Source organism: Tasmannia lanceolata, unplaced genomic scaffold (genome assembly GCF_043159265.1).
Source record: "Tasmannia lanceolata isolate RefF3 unplaced genomic scaffold, GAP_Taslan_0.1 ptg000006l, whole genome shotgun sequence".
NCBI lineage: Eukaryota > Viridiplantae > Streptophyta > Magnoliopsida > Canellales > Winteraceae > Tasmannia > Tasmannia lanceolata.
In genome coordinates this window covers 12768051-12784651 of record NW_027518683.1, presented here as the reverse complement: position 1 = coordinate 12784651, position 16601 = coordinate 12768051, and the positions used below count along the sequence as shown (strand labels likewise).

Sequence of the window (16601 nt, the reverse complement as noted above, 5' to 3'; positions counted from 1 at the left end):
CACCAAATACAAATACTAGGAGAAACAAGGAAACCCATTTTTACAACAAAACAAGAAGAGGAAGTAGAAAAACCCATTTTACAGTGAGAAAGAGAAAGCATATGGTTACATATCCATCAAAATTCAAAACCCAACTTAAAAATGTAGACAACAAAGGAAAACCCCCATTAAAACAGAAAACATCAAAAGAAAAGAAACAAACAAAGATTAATTTTCAAAAAAAAAAAGAAGAAGAAAAGAAACAGAGATTGGATTTCGGAAAAAAAGAAACCCAAATCCATTGGAAGCAGTAGCAGAGAAAGAGCAACCCACCATCTTGCAAGTCTCGCATGGCGGAAGATGGAGGTCGCGGACGGCGGAAGATGAGATTGGAGGCTGCTTCGTTCCACTTCTCTCTTCTCTGAACTCTCAAGTCTAAAGAGAACAAAACGATTTTTAGGGTTAGGGCTTTTAGAGTTTGGTCTTTTTAGAGTTTGTAAAATGGAAAGTGCAAAATCGTGGTATCTTACTAGGAATTCCATATGGGCCATACCATATATATACCCTGTATCATTGTGTATTTGACTTAATTAAAAGTCTAAACAGGAAAGTGGAAAATGAAAAGTCCCAAAAATTAAAGAAAACGTGAAACGGTGAAAGCTTTTAAAAATACAGCCGGGTTGCAAATCGGGTCGGGTTGCCCGACACCCCAACCCAACCCGATTTCCAGTCGGGTTGCCAATTCCCAACCCGGACCAGAACCCGACCTGAAAATATGCAACCCAACCCGCCCAAAAATCGGGTTCAACCCGTCGGGTTCGGGTTCTACCCAGCCCAAGTTGCACCCCTAATATATCTTCCCAAACCCCCCACCTCATTGTTAACCTTTGCAGACTCCATCGTTTCTTCCACTTTGTACTTACAAAGATTTATCCCACTCCACACCCCAAGCCTCCATAGTCATTTGCTTTAGAGAGCCTGGTTTATCTTCTTCAATCTCCTTGCCCCTAAACCACCCTCTCATTTTGGTTTGCAAAACAATATCCCATGCTACCAAAAGGTATGTGCAACTTTCCTCCCGTCATTCCATGTATATCTTTTCAATACTCTCCATTTGGTCTAAAACACTACATGAACAAGAGAACAAAGACATGTAGTAAATGGAAGATTGGCTAGGCTTGATTTGATCAATGTTGTTCTGCCTCCAAGAGATAACATCCCTCTTTTCAAAGAAGAAAGCTTCCTTTCAAACCTTTCCATTACCAAATTCCATAGTCTTATTTGGCTTACCTGTGCACAAAGGGAGGACAATATATGACCTAGGGGGATCAAGAGGGACATCTATGTGTTGGGAATATCCATTGTGCCCACATTAGAAGGAAAGGAATTTGCATCAAGTGATTTGCTTCATGATCAATACATGTATACCTTGGAGCTCTAGAAGGAGAATATCCAAAATCTCAGTGAATAGTGAGTACTAAATAGTAGCAAAAGCCTCATGGGAAGCCCTTTAATGCTTGAGCATTAAACAATAAACAATACCTTCCCATTATCTTCAACGCATGAATTTCATAGGATTCGATTGCCAACCAAATGAAGATTCAACAAAGAGAAAATTTCTAGTTTAATGAAGTAACAATGTAACTCCAAGGGTGGCCCAAAGCACATCGCTATACAACCATTACCTTCATTCACAATACTTTCTACATGAACATCCATTGCATTACCACATCCTCAACCATCAAAGTAAACCTACAACAAACCACTTGACAGCAGAAATCTAGATGCTTTGCTTTTGTCAAAGTTTCATTACTTTTCTTTTGTCTCAACTATTTTCAAATCCAAGTCATGCACTAATTATAAATTAAGCAATTGGTCATCACAAGATTTAGGATAAAAGGACATCTCAAGCAAGCATCCCTATATAGGTCTAAGCTTGAAGATGGGACTGGCTATTATTCCTAAAAACTCTTGGTAAAAGGAATCTTAACTTAGACCAAGACATTAGATTTATGCAGGGAAGAATCACGATTTCCAGCATGATTTAGGTATAGTTTGATACAAGAAGTATCATTCCGTTACATCTCAGATTTTCAGTGGGACAATACGCATTGAATAGTGCATGTACATCCAAAAAATACACTCTTCACCCAAAAAACATATTGTCTTCTCCAAGAAACGAGAAATAAAGAACTATTCATTCTATGCATATACACATATACACCGAATTCTAGAGCATCTGTTATCCACTGTCTTCCCAATACTTTTGAAATGGTGAAAAAATTATTGAAAATTAGGGAAACCCCAAGACCGAGATGGTCAAATACAAGAAAACAGAAACGAAACACCGACATGAATGGATCTACCATATGAAGAGCTTCCTTTCTTTTTTGCATGTCAAGGCAAGTTTTTGCTCGCCTTGACTGAAAAAAAATCTAGATCTTATGGACAGATATGTTTTCAATTCCGTAGCATTCTTCAAACTTGTGGGATTATGGTTTCCAAAAACCAAAGTCTGCTATATCTGGTGGCATACAGGTAGATACGAGTTGAATTTTCATTATATACACAGTCATGAAGACAGATTAAGCGAATAGAAAGATGCATAGATAGATATTACAAATCGTCCTCAGAGTAGAAGACTAAAATGTCCCTAAAATAATAAACAACAATAGGAAACTAAATTTGCAAGGTGAAGTAAAAATATGTATTGATACTTTATTGAGTTATTCCAATAAAGAAGCATTCTTTTAGCCTCCATCATAATTTCATTGAAACAGTCACCCCAAGATGGCGCATAAAACAAAATGGCAGCCCGTCCTCCTAGTGATAGACTCATCCAAAATGCAATCAAGCTTGAACATCCCTGACTGCTACAATAAAAAATAACTGCTACTGACAGAAAAAAAGAAGGTAAAAACAAGCAGAAGGTTAACCTTATCAACCACCAATGGCAGTGTTGGGGCTCCCTTAGAATGTGCCCACTCCACAAATTCTCTAACTGCATCTCTAATCCCATCCCAACTTATGTTCCTTAAGTTACACCCTTTCAAACACCCTTAAGTTATACTCTTCACATGCTTGACATTACAATGGAAATTGGAAAATCAAAGGGTTCTTCAAAGTTTAGATCTCTCATTCCCCTTTGGAATCCTCCCAATCAACTAGGACTTTGACGGATTAGGCCAACAACATAAACTGGTGACAGCAGAGACAATGCCCCATCACCTACAAAGGGAAGGAACCCAAAACGAGAACATGAGAATTCATCTTTCTGATCGCATTATATATATCCTGAAATGATGACAGATTCCTCTCCTCTGGATAATCATTTGTGAGGATGTGATCGGATAGCTGAGATGAAAAGGCAACTGCCATTTCAGCAGCAATTACTAGAGCTTTTTAAAGCAAACACAAAGATGGGGCACCCCACTCCCTCAAGATGAATGGTTGGGAACAAGCGAACAGAAATGCAGATGGCCCTAATAACTATAGTTAGCCTTTCTCAATGACACAATCATTATAGAACACCTTGAAACTAATATCACAAAAAGCCTAGAGCCTCGTCGATACCCTAAAATCAAGTTTTTTTACAAACAAGTTTGGATCCTGCATTTCATTGATTGATATAACATTTACATAATGTGAGGAAAAACCTAAAAGGGTACTGATTATAATGGAATGCAGGATATATGACAATGAGACAAAACTATCAACAACTCTTGGGTCAACAACCTGATTATCAAATCAAAAGATAAACATAGAAAGATAAGCTTGATTGTGGAAAGGGATAAAGATAGAAACATACTAATCTAACTTAATTACCACAAGTACCTTAGTTGTATATGCCCTGTTTGTTTCAGATTCTGACAACCAATGGTGAGGCCCCAACCAAATTATTGGACCAATCATTTAATTTTGGTCCAATAATCAGGTTGGAGCCTCACCATCGGTTGTCAGAATCTAAAGCGAACAGTGCCTTAATCAAGCACAATTCCCTAATCTATCACTCACGCAATCCAATGGCAAAACTGTGTGGATCTAACATATTCCAACAATGGCAATCCAGGAAATGGTGCTTTCAAGTGATATATCTGTTACAACCATAATTCTGATACTACTAAGTACCATCAATATAAAATTCCATCATGTACACAAATGTCAAAGTTGATGAAAAAAAACAATAATTCAGTAACCCAAGCTTCTCTGTAACAAAACAAAGACAACAGTTCCACCTTTACTTTCTCTGTAAGTGTGAATCCATCTCTCTAAATTGTCAATTCCTTTGGCAGAACTTCATAACGCTACATTTCTTATCATATACCCACTCTCCATCTTGCGTTGATTAATGGACAAAATAGAAGATAATCAAGTGAGTTCCCAACCAAAGATAGGTCTAATTAGCAGGATTTTTTTGCACTTATGTAACAACTCACTGTTTTCTAGTGCACTTTTCTTCGTTGCGGTTGTTTCTGGGTAGCTAACCTGTAAATCCAATAAACCTGAGAGAGAGAGAGAGAGAGAGAGAGAGAGAGAGAGGAATTAAAGAAGGATCCAATAAAGTTGTTAATTTTTATGTTTGAAAACATAAACATAGATAGTAATAATAAACGGAGGTGATTTTGGATGGGTTGAGTGATGGAGATATGCTTACTAAGGCGAATACGTGAACAGCGATGAGAAAGACCACAAGAAGAGGAACAGTATCGAGAATCCATGGCCGAGATATCAACTGTTCCTTCGCCATTAACGCTGAGACTTCTCTCTCACACTTAGAAACCCTAGTTTCAGGCAGGCCTCCGTATACTTTGGGCCTCCGTAATCCAATTACCAAAATGCCCTCTCTATGAATGGAGAAAGAGTAGCGCTTCTCTATCTATCCAACGCGCTTGATGTTTTCGAGCCAATCCACTGGCAAAATTAAGTAATCCAAAATAAATATTAGGAAATCACTAAAAGGCTCCTATATTTTAACAAAATGACCATTATGGCTCTATTACCATAATCAGTTTCGGACTTAAAATCAATTCTCAAAATCCATAGCGAACCAATTTTGTACTCAAAATCAATTCTTCAAAATCCAAAACGAACAAGGCCAACCGAGTTGGATCATTCCTTTTTCTTTCCATGTGACATGGCAGAAGGAAAAGGATTCCAGAGGAAAAGGCTTCGTTTTCCCTGGAAAGCCTCTTTGCGATATATTTAATCGGAAAGCAAATCTCAAGTTACAAGGAAAAAGTTAATGTCTACGTTATTTTTAGCTTTTAAATAAGAAATTCTACATCTGATAATAGTTTTCCTTGGAAAAGAAGTGAACACAGGAATTCTGTTTTGTCAAGGTCTTATTTGGGCACTAGGTAAAAGAAGTGAATAGAGCCTTGTTAAAATCTAGATGTAAACTTACAACTTGAAATGATCAATTCTTCTTTTGTGTATAAATCATTGGCAAAGACATTATCCAAAGGATTTGTGAAACATCTCCGTTGAATTTAAAAAAGGATTGAATGATTGAGAACTGGAAAGGAATTTTGTTTGGATGTAACTTACGGAATCCAATTTCCCTAAAAACGAATATACAAACTGAGTAGTGCCATTATCAAAATGTGATAGTGCGAGACAGGCAGAATCCGATGTTGTGTTAAAAAAACAGCTGGCTTTGACTGAGTCGTGGGCTTATCCATCGGCGACACGTATTAGCCTGTTTTTGGAATGAAGAAACAGAACCGAGGCGTTTTCCTTTTTCTCTGGTTTCATCTTGTTCGCCTCCTCGCGTCACCCCGCATTCAAAATCATCACCTATTCCGAAACCTCAAATCCTCTCTCTCTCTCTCTCTCTCTCTCTCTCTCCTTAATACCACTTTTCCCATGCCTTTCTCCTTCCATCCTCCAGGTAGGATTTCTTCTTCTTTCCTCCTAATCTCTCATAATTTTTTTTTTGTTCATTCTCGTCATCTCTGCGGCAAAAAACGCAGATCTTTTCATTCTCCTGCTTGATTAACCTCAATTTTTTTCTTCTTCTTCTATTTGGGTCGTTGATTTTTGCATCTCAGTTTGTTGAATTCTGTTTAAATTAGACCTTATTTTTTTGTTTCTCTGTTCATGTGCAGGATAGGTTTAGGATCTTATAAACGGAGACGATGAGGGTCTAAAGAGGGTTTCTAGATTAATAGATTTTTTTTTCTATTTGTTTATTTAAATCCCATTTTCTTTTAGCTAGAAGAAAGGGAGGTGGTTTGCTTTTGTATTCTAGAAGAACACAGGTTAGTCTGAAAGTTTGGATTGATATCATGGGTTATCTGAATTCCATTTTATCGACGAGCGGGACCCAGGTTGAGGACTCCCCCGTCAGCGGTGGAGGCCTCAGGTAAGCCCTTTCTTCCTCTGCTTGATCAGTTTTTTTTTATTTTTTATTTTTTATTTGTTGCAATGGATTGTAATTATGAGTGTAATGTGCAATCTTGGATATATTTATGGAAATAATTACCCTTGTTGGTACTCTTGACGAGGCCGGATAATTTGGATTCTCTTTTGATGCTGAAAATCCTCAAAACATCTGAAATTAATCTCATGGAAAGGAAAATGCTGACACACACTACTAGAACTGAAGAGGATCTCCACGCTCAATGATGCAGAAATCATAGATAGAACCTTACCTCCAACAGCACTAAGAGACATAGAAACTAGGGGTGCAACTCGGGTCGGGTTGGGTCGGGTCGAAGCCAACCCTAACCCAACCCGAGATAGCATTCTCTCAACCCTAACCCAAGCGATGGTCAACCCTAACCCAACTCGCCTCCAAATCGGATGGGTTGAGTCGGATTTGGTTCGGGTTCATCTAGGGCCAAATAGAAAAATACAAGGAAAAACAAAAAACATAATCCTAGAAAATCTAGAGAAAATTAGAGGACGGAGGTCAGGTTCGGGTCGGGTTGCCACGGCCTCAACCCTAACCCAACCCAAAATTAAATCGAGTTGCTTTTCCCAACCCAACCCGAGAAAATGCTAACCCAACCCGAGCCAAAATCGGGTTGAGCCCGACCCAAGTTGCACCCCTAATAGAAACAAAGATTTTTATTTCTTGCTCGATGAGAATTTGACCTACAATGCAAAGTTTGAAGTTTTATCCATTTTAATTGCATCTATTACCTGATTCTAAAATAGAACAAAGATTCAGCCACGTGTTCTTCAACCTCTCAGTTTATAGATTGACAGCAATATCATTTTAGCACTATCACCGTGAATCTGATTGGTCTAAATTCAAATTTCCACATGGCTTGAATGAGGGTCCGACCGAGTCCAATAGGATTTGGAGTTCAGTATCGGTTGATTTTTTTTCACTTTTGGGGTTTGACCCATGTTATATTCAATTCAGTTTCTTTAGGTGTTAAAGAAACCAAGTTGCCTCTTTAACTCAACCGGAGTCTTAATTAAGTAAAGTTGACTCGGTGAGTTCGCCAAGTAATTGGTCAAGTTTGTTAACACTTTGCCATGTGGTTTAATCCGTGTCAAAGTGATATACTTTCCGCATTTGATTTCCAGTATTGTTTATTGATACCCCACAATCACATGTTATCATTTTCCTGTTTTATGCATAAGTAGAGAGCCATGAGGACTTGAATCGAGCATTCTAAATGACATGAATCTGTATCAGCTTTCTAAATAGTTTTAGAAATCATCTTCTGTTGCTTTGTTGTACACCATGTGATTAAGTTAATGAAGGTGTATAGGCATTCAGCTAGTTTGGAAATATTGCAGATGTTAGGTGTCTTTTTTTCTAATTTCCATATTTGGAAACCTTTACAAGTGGATGATACCGCATGCGCGCGCATGCAGCATTGTTGCATGGTTTTTTTTATGACATGGTTGTTTTTAGTGCCACATGGATCGGGTGTTCCGTGACTGTAGGCATCTGACTTTCCTCAATCTGTTTCCATTCATATGGATACAATCTGATAGAAATAGCTTTGACCAACTTTTTTCCCTGTTTTGGATATGGCTTGTGGGCATGCCACAGCTGTTAACATGGCCAAGGACCTGGTAATTCAATGTGGATCTAACCTGATCTCTTTCCTTGCCCTTGCTCTCTTTAGGATCTCATTTCTTGTTCTTGGTGAAATAAGACTTCAGACTGCTATCTCGATCTGAATAATTTTTTAATTACATTTTCAAAAGATTTGGTTTACTGCCTTTAGGCCTTTAATTTATGATTATTTTTTTATTTGATTTTTATTGATTTTGTTAATCATGATGGTTGCATTCTACTAGATTGCATTTGTGATATGAAGCATATTAATATTTTAACCATTGTTTTGAAAATCTTACGATTTACGGTTCGATTTACGATTCGATTTACAATTCTTAGGCAAAATGATTTGAATCCCATGATTGAATCTTAATTTGTATGAATCTTACGATTTTTTATTGAATCTTACGATTCGATCGTAAATCGTACGATTAATGCGATTTATCCAAATTAAGTTCTTTCTGTTACCATTCAAAAAAAAAAAAAAAAAAGTTTCTGTATAAAAGAAAATATGTCTTTCTTTCAAAAGACCTCATTTCCTTTTTATATTACAAGAAGCCTCTGAAATTCCTCTCATTAGAAGGAAGAAGACAGAGGAGGAGTAGGACTTCGAACGAATCAAACCAGTAGAGCGCAAAGCATTTGTTGAGAGCATTACTCACATCGAGGTGGGAGTCGAGGTGGGAGACTACCATCATAAGGACAACATTGATTCCCATCTTTTATGATTGATATTTATCATTTGATGTTTGAGACTTTGAGAATTGATATGATCTTGTGTCTTTTTTTAAAGATTATTAACTAAGATGCATGGGTTTGGATGAGAATTAGATGATTAGTATGTGTCAAGTTTGTCAGCAAACCATTCATATTACAATATTGAATGCTAATCATAGTAGTTTCTGTTTGAATTAATGAATTTGGATGAAAAATGAATAATTGGCTATTTTTATTCTTTAATTTATTTATAATTTTTTATTATACATATTTTTTATATTTTTCAATGAATCTTACGATTTACGATCCAATACGATTTGACCCCTATTACGATTTACGATTCGATTCCGATTTTCAAAACATTGATTTTAACTATAGGTCTTTTATACATGCCTTAACTTTTTAATGATGATGATGAGTTGCATTGAGCATGATTCAATCACTCAATAGAACCTGTCTTGGTAAATTCTATTCTAGACTGGTTGTAGACCCGAGAGAAGTTTGTCAAATGTACATGATAACCTCACTAGTTTTCGGACACTTGCTAATTTTTTGTTGTTTTTATATTCACCTGCATTTGCTAGAAATGCATACTCTTATACTAATTCGCTCCCTGTTTTCCCACAATAGTCAGAATGGAAAATTTAATTATGGATATGCAAGCTCCCCAGGGAAAAGATCTTCAATGGAAGATTTCTATGAAACCAGAATTGATGGCGTTGATGGAGAAATAGTCGGTTTATTTGGAGTGTTTGATGGTAAGTATTTATGTTTCTCCATATGTGCTATAGCCTAAAAACTGGGCCATATTTCTATGGATTCAGAAATTTAAATAATTTCTTATCCAAAAAAGGAAAGAGAAATTGAAAACATTCATGCACAAAAAATATGAGTGGTTTCCTTTTCCTGTGCACACTTCCATTATGACGGAAAATCTAATAACATTAGTTGGAATTGTTTTTCAAACGATAAGCTATTGGAACATCAGGAATGGATAAAGTGTTATTCATTTGTCTTCTTTGATTGTTCCATGCATTTGTTATTGTATATTCAGGTCATGGGGGTGCTCGAGCTGCGGAATATGTGAAACAAAATCTCTTCAGTAATTTGATTAGGCATCCGAAGTTCAGAAGTGATACCAAATCAGCTATAGGTGTTTTTCTTTTTCCGATCATAGTATAAATGTTCTTTTTCCAACTCACTTTTTAAACATTTTGTACAATGTTAGCACATTCTTCCTCTGGGATTTTACTGACACCTCTTGGCTTCCTCAGCTGATGCATACAACCATACAGACGCAGAATTCCTCAAGTCAGAAAATTCTCAGAACAGAGATGCTGGCTCAACAGCTTCCACTGCTATCCTTGTTGGTGATCGTTTGCTAGTTGCAAATGTTGGTGACTCCAGGGCTGTTATCTGCAGGGGCGGAAATGGTAGGCAGTACACAACAATATTTCTTCTTTCCTCAACCTTTCGCTATAGTTCTGTGCATGATCATGTCATCTTTTGCTAGAATAATCCTATTTTTTTTGTCGGTGTAGATTTGTTGTTTGGTAATTATTCTAAGAAGCTGGTCCTTGATTTTTTTTTTTTTTGAAAGATAGGTCGCAACTGAACTCAACTCAACTAAGCCTTTGTCCCAAAGATTGGTCTATTATTAGTAAAAGAATAAAAGAAACCTGACCGAGGGGGTCAAGAGTACATATGGTGAAAAAATACAAACAGTAGTCAGTAGGTACAACATTCATAGAGTAGATAAAGGTCAAGGAGGAAGGAAATCAAATAGCTCCAACCTATCCTAGTTGACTCCGGACCTGGCTAGGCGATACGCCTCGCTATTGAAGAAGCTGGTCCTTGATTCTAGTAATCTTTTAATGTTTCCAAGGATACGTAACATTTCTCATGTCATATCGGGAATGACTTTTTTAGGGCATAGTGCCTGTGGCTTTGAATTGAATTCACAGCTTAATGTGATGTGTATGTGCTTTTCAGTGAATTTGCCTCTTTCATTCCATGTTTCTTTTCATCTGTCAAAACACCTGGTAATGTATGTGCATCTAAAGTCTTGTTCTGCATTGGGTGATAATTTCGTGGCAAATTAAACCTATAACATAATACAGGTATGCTTGCTGTTTAGTTTAGTACTTTAATAGCACGCTTTTCACTCTCATGGCATGATTACTCTGACGCATTAGGGGTGCAACTCTGGTTGTGTTCAGCCCGAACCCTACGGGTTCAACCCGAAAAAAGGTCGGGTCGGGTTTGAGTTCGGGTCGAATTTTCCCAACCCGGTGCAGGTTCGGGTTGAGGGTTTGGCAACCCGATCCGAGTCAAACCCGACATTTTCTATAATTTTTTATTTTTTAAGCTTAAAAACTCGGGTTGATGTCGGGTTGGAAAAATGGGTTCCTCGGGTCGGGTCGACCCGAGTTGCACCTCTATGACGCATAGCTGTCAATATAGATAACATCACATTCATTGGCTATGTAACTGATTTTCTTGGATTTTATCAATAGGCACCCTTCCCTCCTTTTTTCTGCTTTTCATCTTCATAAATTTATTGCCTCCCTTTTTACCACTGGACATTGCCATCCCACATTGAAAAGTTTCCTAACATGATAAAGTGCTCACTAAATCTTAATCAGTGAACCATGCTTTTGTGGTTTACTTTAAATCTTAAACAGTGAACCATGTCTCTCTCCTTCGCGGTTGATTTGATGAGCTTTGATGTACTTTAACATCTTCATGGCTAACTTTAGACCTGATTTCTTCTGGTGGGCATTGGTTATCTAATCAAGAATGTCCTGTAAAAAGCTGAAGAAAACAACTTCAAGTGCAACAGCTCACAGCCCACTGTAACCATTAATGGAAGTAGCATTTACCAGGATTGTATCATACATGTCAGGACGGAATATTTAACTTCATATTTGAAGTGAGGAAAGTATGAAGACTTTTATGGCTACATTGTATGCCATTGCCTCAGTTTTGTATGTCATTGCCTCAGTTAGGGACCTTCTCTATAAACTCAAGTACTTTGGCCATGTTTGACAGTTATCCCTAAAATGGTTTGTCAATAACCTAATCCTGGTCTTGGTGATTATTCCCTTCAAGCACATATTTCTGCATGTATATGTGCTGTTAGTTCTGGAAAGATGTTTCATTCTTCACTTACTTACCATCTCATTGAATCATTTTGTGACTTCCTGCAGCTATAGCTGTTTCACGGGATCACAAGCCTGACCAAACTGATGAGCGACAACGGATTGAGGATGCTGGAGGATTTGTCATGTGGGCTGGTAAGTCATGGCTTTTCTGTTATCATCGGGGTTGAATGATACCAACTGTATAAATTTATGGTTATTCCTAACATTTTCTATGATTTTATACTATATCATTTGTGGCATCAATGAAACCACCATGCAACTGCAGGTACTTGGCGAGTTGGTGGTGTTCTTGCTGTTTCTCGTGCATTTGGCGATAGGTTGTTGAAGCAATATGTGGTTGCAGATCCAGAGATTCGGGTATTGATCTTGACATTAATGTTCTTGCTAGGCATGGTCTTTAGATGGTACAGGAATACTTTACAGTTTCCAGTTTTGTAGGGATATGGTCCTATTTGTTCTCCATTGAGGAACATATATAGTTTAAACTATACACATTTGTCTGGAAATGCCAGCATGGTCTATTATCGTGTGTGTGTTTTTTTTTTTTTTTTGATTTGGTTTGGATGCCATTTTATTGGAGTTCAATTAAAGCACAAGTCATAATAGCTTCAAGCTATCCCTGCTAACTCCATTCTGAGCGAGGCAGATCGCCTTCCTCGGGATGGAGTTGGCATAGATAGCTTGGAGCTGTTTGATCATCTTCCCCCTTGATAACCATGCATTTTGTACATCCATCTAGTTATTTAGCTCCTTTGTAGCCCAATCTCCTCAGCCGGGCTCTCTTATCTCTTTTTAATAAAATATCACGTTTTCTCGAGGGAAAAAAAAGAGAGTAATTGTTTGTTGTATGAGCCAATGAAAAATGTCAAAAATGAGAAGACATGTGGAAAGATACCAAACAAGTGGGTGGCAATACTAAAACAATGTTCAGCTCACTTGAGTTTGCATGTTGAAAATTGCAGGAAGAGACGATTGACAGCTCACTTGAGTTTCTTATTCTTGCAAGTGACGGACTGTGGGACGTTGTCACGAATGAGGTTTTGTAACTTTTCATTTCCAAAATGTCTTCTTCATGGTGCAGTTGATGTCCCGTTATATTATTACTTTTGAAAAACCTAGAAGCTTCACCTGGATTTCTGAAAAATTTCAGGAGGCTGTTGACATGATCAAACCCATTGAGGATCCAGAACATGCAGCCAAGAGGCTAATGCAGGAAGCTTATCAAAGAGGCAGTGCAGACAATATTACTTGTGTTGTTGTACGTTTCTTGGCAGGCCAAGGGGACCCTGTTCAGTTCCAGAACTAGAAAAGGATCATTCTATCTCCAATTTGTGTTCCAATGGAGGTAGACATGAAATTGAAAAAAAAAAAACATATTCCGAAGTCATTTTTGAAAAATCAACATGGAATCAAATTCCAAATGTGGAAAGTAAAAACCTCTCCGGCTGCAATATTTAGCTATTATATTTTCGGCCTGTAGAAGGAAATTGTATGAATTGTAAAAATCCTCATTTTCTTCCCTTAGCTGACCCTTTTACTTGTTTATGGAAAGTTGCACGATGATGAAGTATGAATCTGTAAAGACTAATAAAGTACTTGTATGCTTGATGTAGTTAACAGTTCTACTAAGATGTGATAGTATGTTCAATTTAATACGCTATTTTTATGCTTTGAGTTTTAGATGGTTGGCAAGTCAGATTTTAGGGTCATCTCAATATCTCATATGTTTACTTGCTCTGGATTTTGAGAAGTATAACTGATTAATCCTGAGGCCCTGTTTGTTTTGGATCTTGAGAACTGATTTTGAGTTCAAAACTGATTATTGGACTAAAAATTTATGGAGGGAAATGCTGTTGATTACTGCTTTCTCCAGACCTCTCTACGTTACTACTAGCTCTTTGTTCTCACTCATGTTGAACCCAATTTTTTCCAAATAAATGATTAGCTAATTATGTTTTTTTATTGAACATGTCACAGCAGCTTACTCCTTTTTTATTTTGTAGAGATTTTTCCTGTCACTCGCCCACTGCTTATTTGAAAAAGGTTGCTACAATTCCCCACCACTGTACTATCCCTCCAAACTTTTTGCCACCTGCCTTTTCATCAGTAGTAGGCTCTGTTGACTTGCATTCTCGGGAAATCAAATCCTGGGAAAACACCTCTTTTTTTCCGAGAAAGCTAAAATAGAGGTGTTCACGGTGCTCACTTGTTTTCCCGAGAAACTAATAGGATTAGGTGGAAAATGTCAAAAATGACATGGAAAATCCCACAAATGATGTGGAAAAGAGTCTTTTCTCATAAAGTGTTAGAAACCATTTCCCACCATTTTGATGAGATTTGCTTTCCCGGGAAAACAAGTGAAAAAAGATGGGCAAGCAGTTTCTCGGAAACCTTTTCCTGCACAGTTCCTGCGCCCACGAACAGGCACGGGAAACCTTTTCCTGCATAGTTTCTCATGATTTCTTCTCCTTTTGCCACGTCAATTTTTCGGAAAACTTTTTCTTTTCCTTTCCCGAGAAAACAAGTGAACAGAGCCTTAGGGTCGTCTCAGCTCCTGTTTGTTTAAGACTATGCGAAACGGTTGAGTAACCAATTATTTGACTCAAATTTATGTTTTATTTTGAGTACTGTGGCATAATCTCAAACGAACAGAGCCTAAGTCTCACCCCCTTCCAATACTTTTTCAACTTGAGAGATGCTGGATAAAAAATCCTGAGTTCCTGAAGCTGGTTGAGAGGGTTTTGGAAGTGACCCAATTAGTGGACAACCCCAGTTCAGATACCATCAAAAGCTCTTGAAGCTGAAAACAATCCTCAAAGTGCCGAAGCTAGAACAGTTGTCTTCGCAAGACCTTGAGGCTATTAGCGAAGCTAAAGTGTGGCTTCATAGTGCTCTTCATCATGAAGATTTGCACCGGAATCAGATTGCCGGAATTCTTTGAGGGGATGCGAAAGATAGGAATATAAAATTTCTCTCTCTCTCTCTCTCTCTCTCTCTCTCTTAACAGAACCCTAGAAGCTAAATGTTTATATGCAATCAAGATTAATTCTTTTGTTTATAAGCATTACTTCACTTATTTATATGTTTGAATTCATCACAGATAATGAGGTGATCCAACTCAGCGTAGACATTAATTATGGATAAAACATACTTTTTTTCTCTCAAAATTGTCACCGGAGCGCAAAAATCTCAAACGGCTACACTCCCAGAAAACACAAAACTGCCAATCTTCACTTATCAGCTACTGAAGCAGCTGACTCCCCCTTTTTTTTTTTTTTTTTTGCTGAAGTCCTTTTGAGGAAAAATTTTCTCTGCAGTGGTTGAGGTAGCTATAGGAACTGTTTCTTTTGTGCTAGGATTTCTGCCTAGGTTCTGCGGCCATGGAAGAACCACCTCCTCTCGAGGACAATCCCTGTATCCAATCTAAGGAGACTAAAAGCTACGTCTTGGTAGAGGGATCAAATAACTGCTGGTGTGACTAGATAGGAAAATCAGCAGATCATCAAGATGGGATTTAAGGATCTGTTCTTAGATGAGTGGAGATAGGGTTGAAGAACCTTTTAAAAACTTCATCAGGAGAACCTGATATCTATTCAAATGAGGATGATTGTAAAGTTTTCGAGCTCGTATGACAGTCCTGCTATCTTCAAAATCAAGAAGAAAATAATAGATGCATGCTTACCTCAAAATGATTTCTTGATTAGTGCGGTTCATCATAGGCTCTTGTTTATATTAACTGATTAAGCAATGAAAAAAATTTCCTAAAAATCTAGCTAAGAGATCATCTCTACCTTAAAAGGCTTTCTTTTCGGATTTATGTGGCGGAATCTCTTGGTATAATTCGGCCATGAGAATCGGACCATTCCAGTCTAAGTTAGCCTTCCAGTCATACCATTGATATTCTACAACGAAGATGTGTTGAAATCAATGGAAAGAATTATTGGTAAAGTTGTAAAAATTGCCCTTCCAGCACTCAATGGGACAAGAATGGATGCCCGGCCCGTAGTCTTTGCATTGAAGTTGATCTCCTGAAAGACTCACCAAAGATAATATATATGTGGGTATTGCTAAAGATGTAGAAGTATAGCAACATATTGTGTATGAGAAACTTCCATCATAGTGCAATAAGTGTTTTAAGATTATTCATGGAAGCCATGAATGCAAATTAATAATGAGCAAGAAGCCTATGGCATTGTCAAAGGGAAGGTTGTGGTTGTGGAAACATAGGTTCAGGGTTGTGTAAATGAAAAGACCTAGAGTTGTGTAAATGAAAAGACCGGATTCGATGGTAATAATAAGGAATTGGAGCCTATAAATCTCGAAGCTTATACAGATGAACATAAAGGACATGACAGTTGGGGTATACAGAAGGAGAAACGGATTCAGCTAACAGATAGAAGTAACCTGAATGTTCAGGTAGAGGAAGATCAAAATAAAACTTTGCTTGAGGAAAACAATGTGCAGATTTCCCATATATGCCTGGATAATGGATACCAGACCAGAGTAAAGACAAAATGCAAATATAGTTGAAAGTGATTAGGAAGCAGCCTCGGTTCAGGATTGTGGAATGAAACAGACAATAGACAACATAGATTCACTATATATTTTGGCCAAAGAGGATAGTACAAGTCAAGGCCATAAATGGTAATCTGCTGATGAAAACAGAAACGACTTGGTAGAAGCTGTTTAACAGAAAGTCATAAAGGAGCCTCAAAACT

At 37.6% G+C, this 16601-nt stretch overlaps 1 protein-coding gene and 1 long non-coding RNA gene across 2 annotated transcripts; one reads left to right on the top strand and one right to left on the bottom strand.

Annotated features, from left to right (window-relative positions):
* Positions 1-4002: 4002 nt before the first annotated feature.
* On the bottom strand, positions 4003-5398 carry LOC143879756 (uncharacterized). The gene is made up of 3 exons (XR_013251387.1): positions 5384-5398; positions 4634-4890; positions 4003-4481 (listed from the first exon to the last, which is right to left on the bottom strand). It is a non-coding gene; the product is annotated as an uncharacterized LOC143879756 (long non-coding RNA).
* A 296-nt stretch (positions 5399-5694) lies between these two features.
* Positions 5695-13563, top strand: LOC143879755 (putative protein phosphatase 2C 59). Its single transcript, XM_077382297.1, has 9 exons — positions 5695-5869; positions 6087-6343; positions 9350-9477; positions 9774-9872; positions 9994-10152; positions 11929-12015; positions 12149-12240; positions 12846-12920; positions 13034-13563. The coding sequence occupies exons 2-9, from the start codon at positions 6267-6269 to the stop codon at positions 13187-13189; spliced, it is 873 nt and encodes a 290-aa protein (XP_077238412.1). The 5' UTR covers positions 5695-5869; positions 6087-6266; the 3' UTR covers positions 13190-13563.
* Positions 13564-16601: the final 3038 nt, after the last annotated feature.

Coding starts and splice junctions, on each gene's coding strand:
- LOC143879755 (XM_077382297.1), top strand. CDS start 6,267: ATGGGTTATCTGAATTCCATTTTATCGACGAGCGGGACCCAGGTTGAG. Junction 12,241..12,845: donor TTGCAGATCCAGAGATTCGG/GTATTGATCTTG, acceptor TGAAAATTGCAG/GAAGAGACGATTGACAGCTC. Junction 12,921..13,033: donor GGGACGTTGTCACGAATGAG/GTTTTGTAACTT, acceptor GAAAAATTTCAG/GAGGCTGTTGACATGATCAA.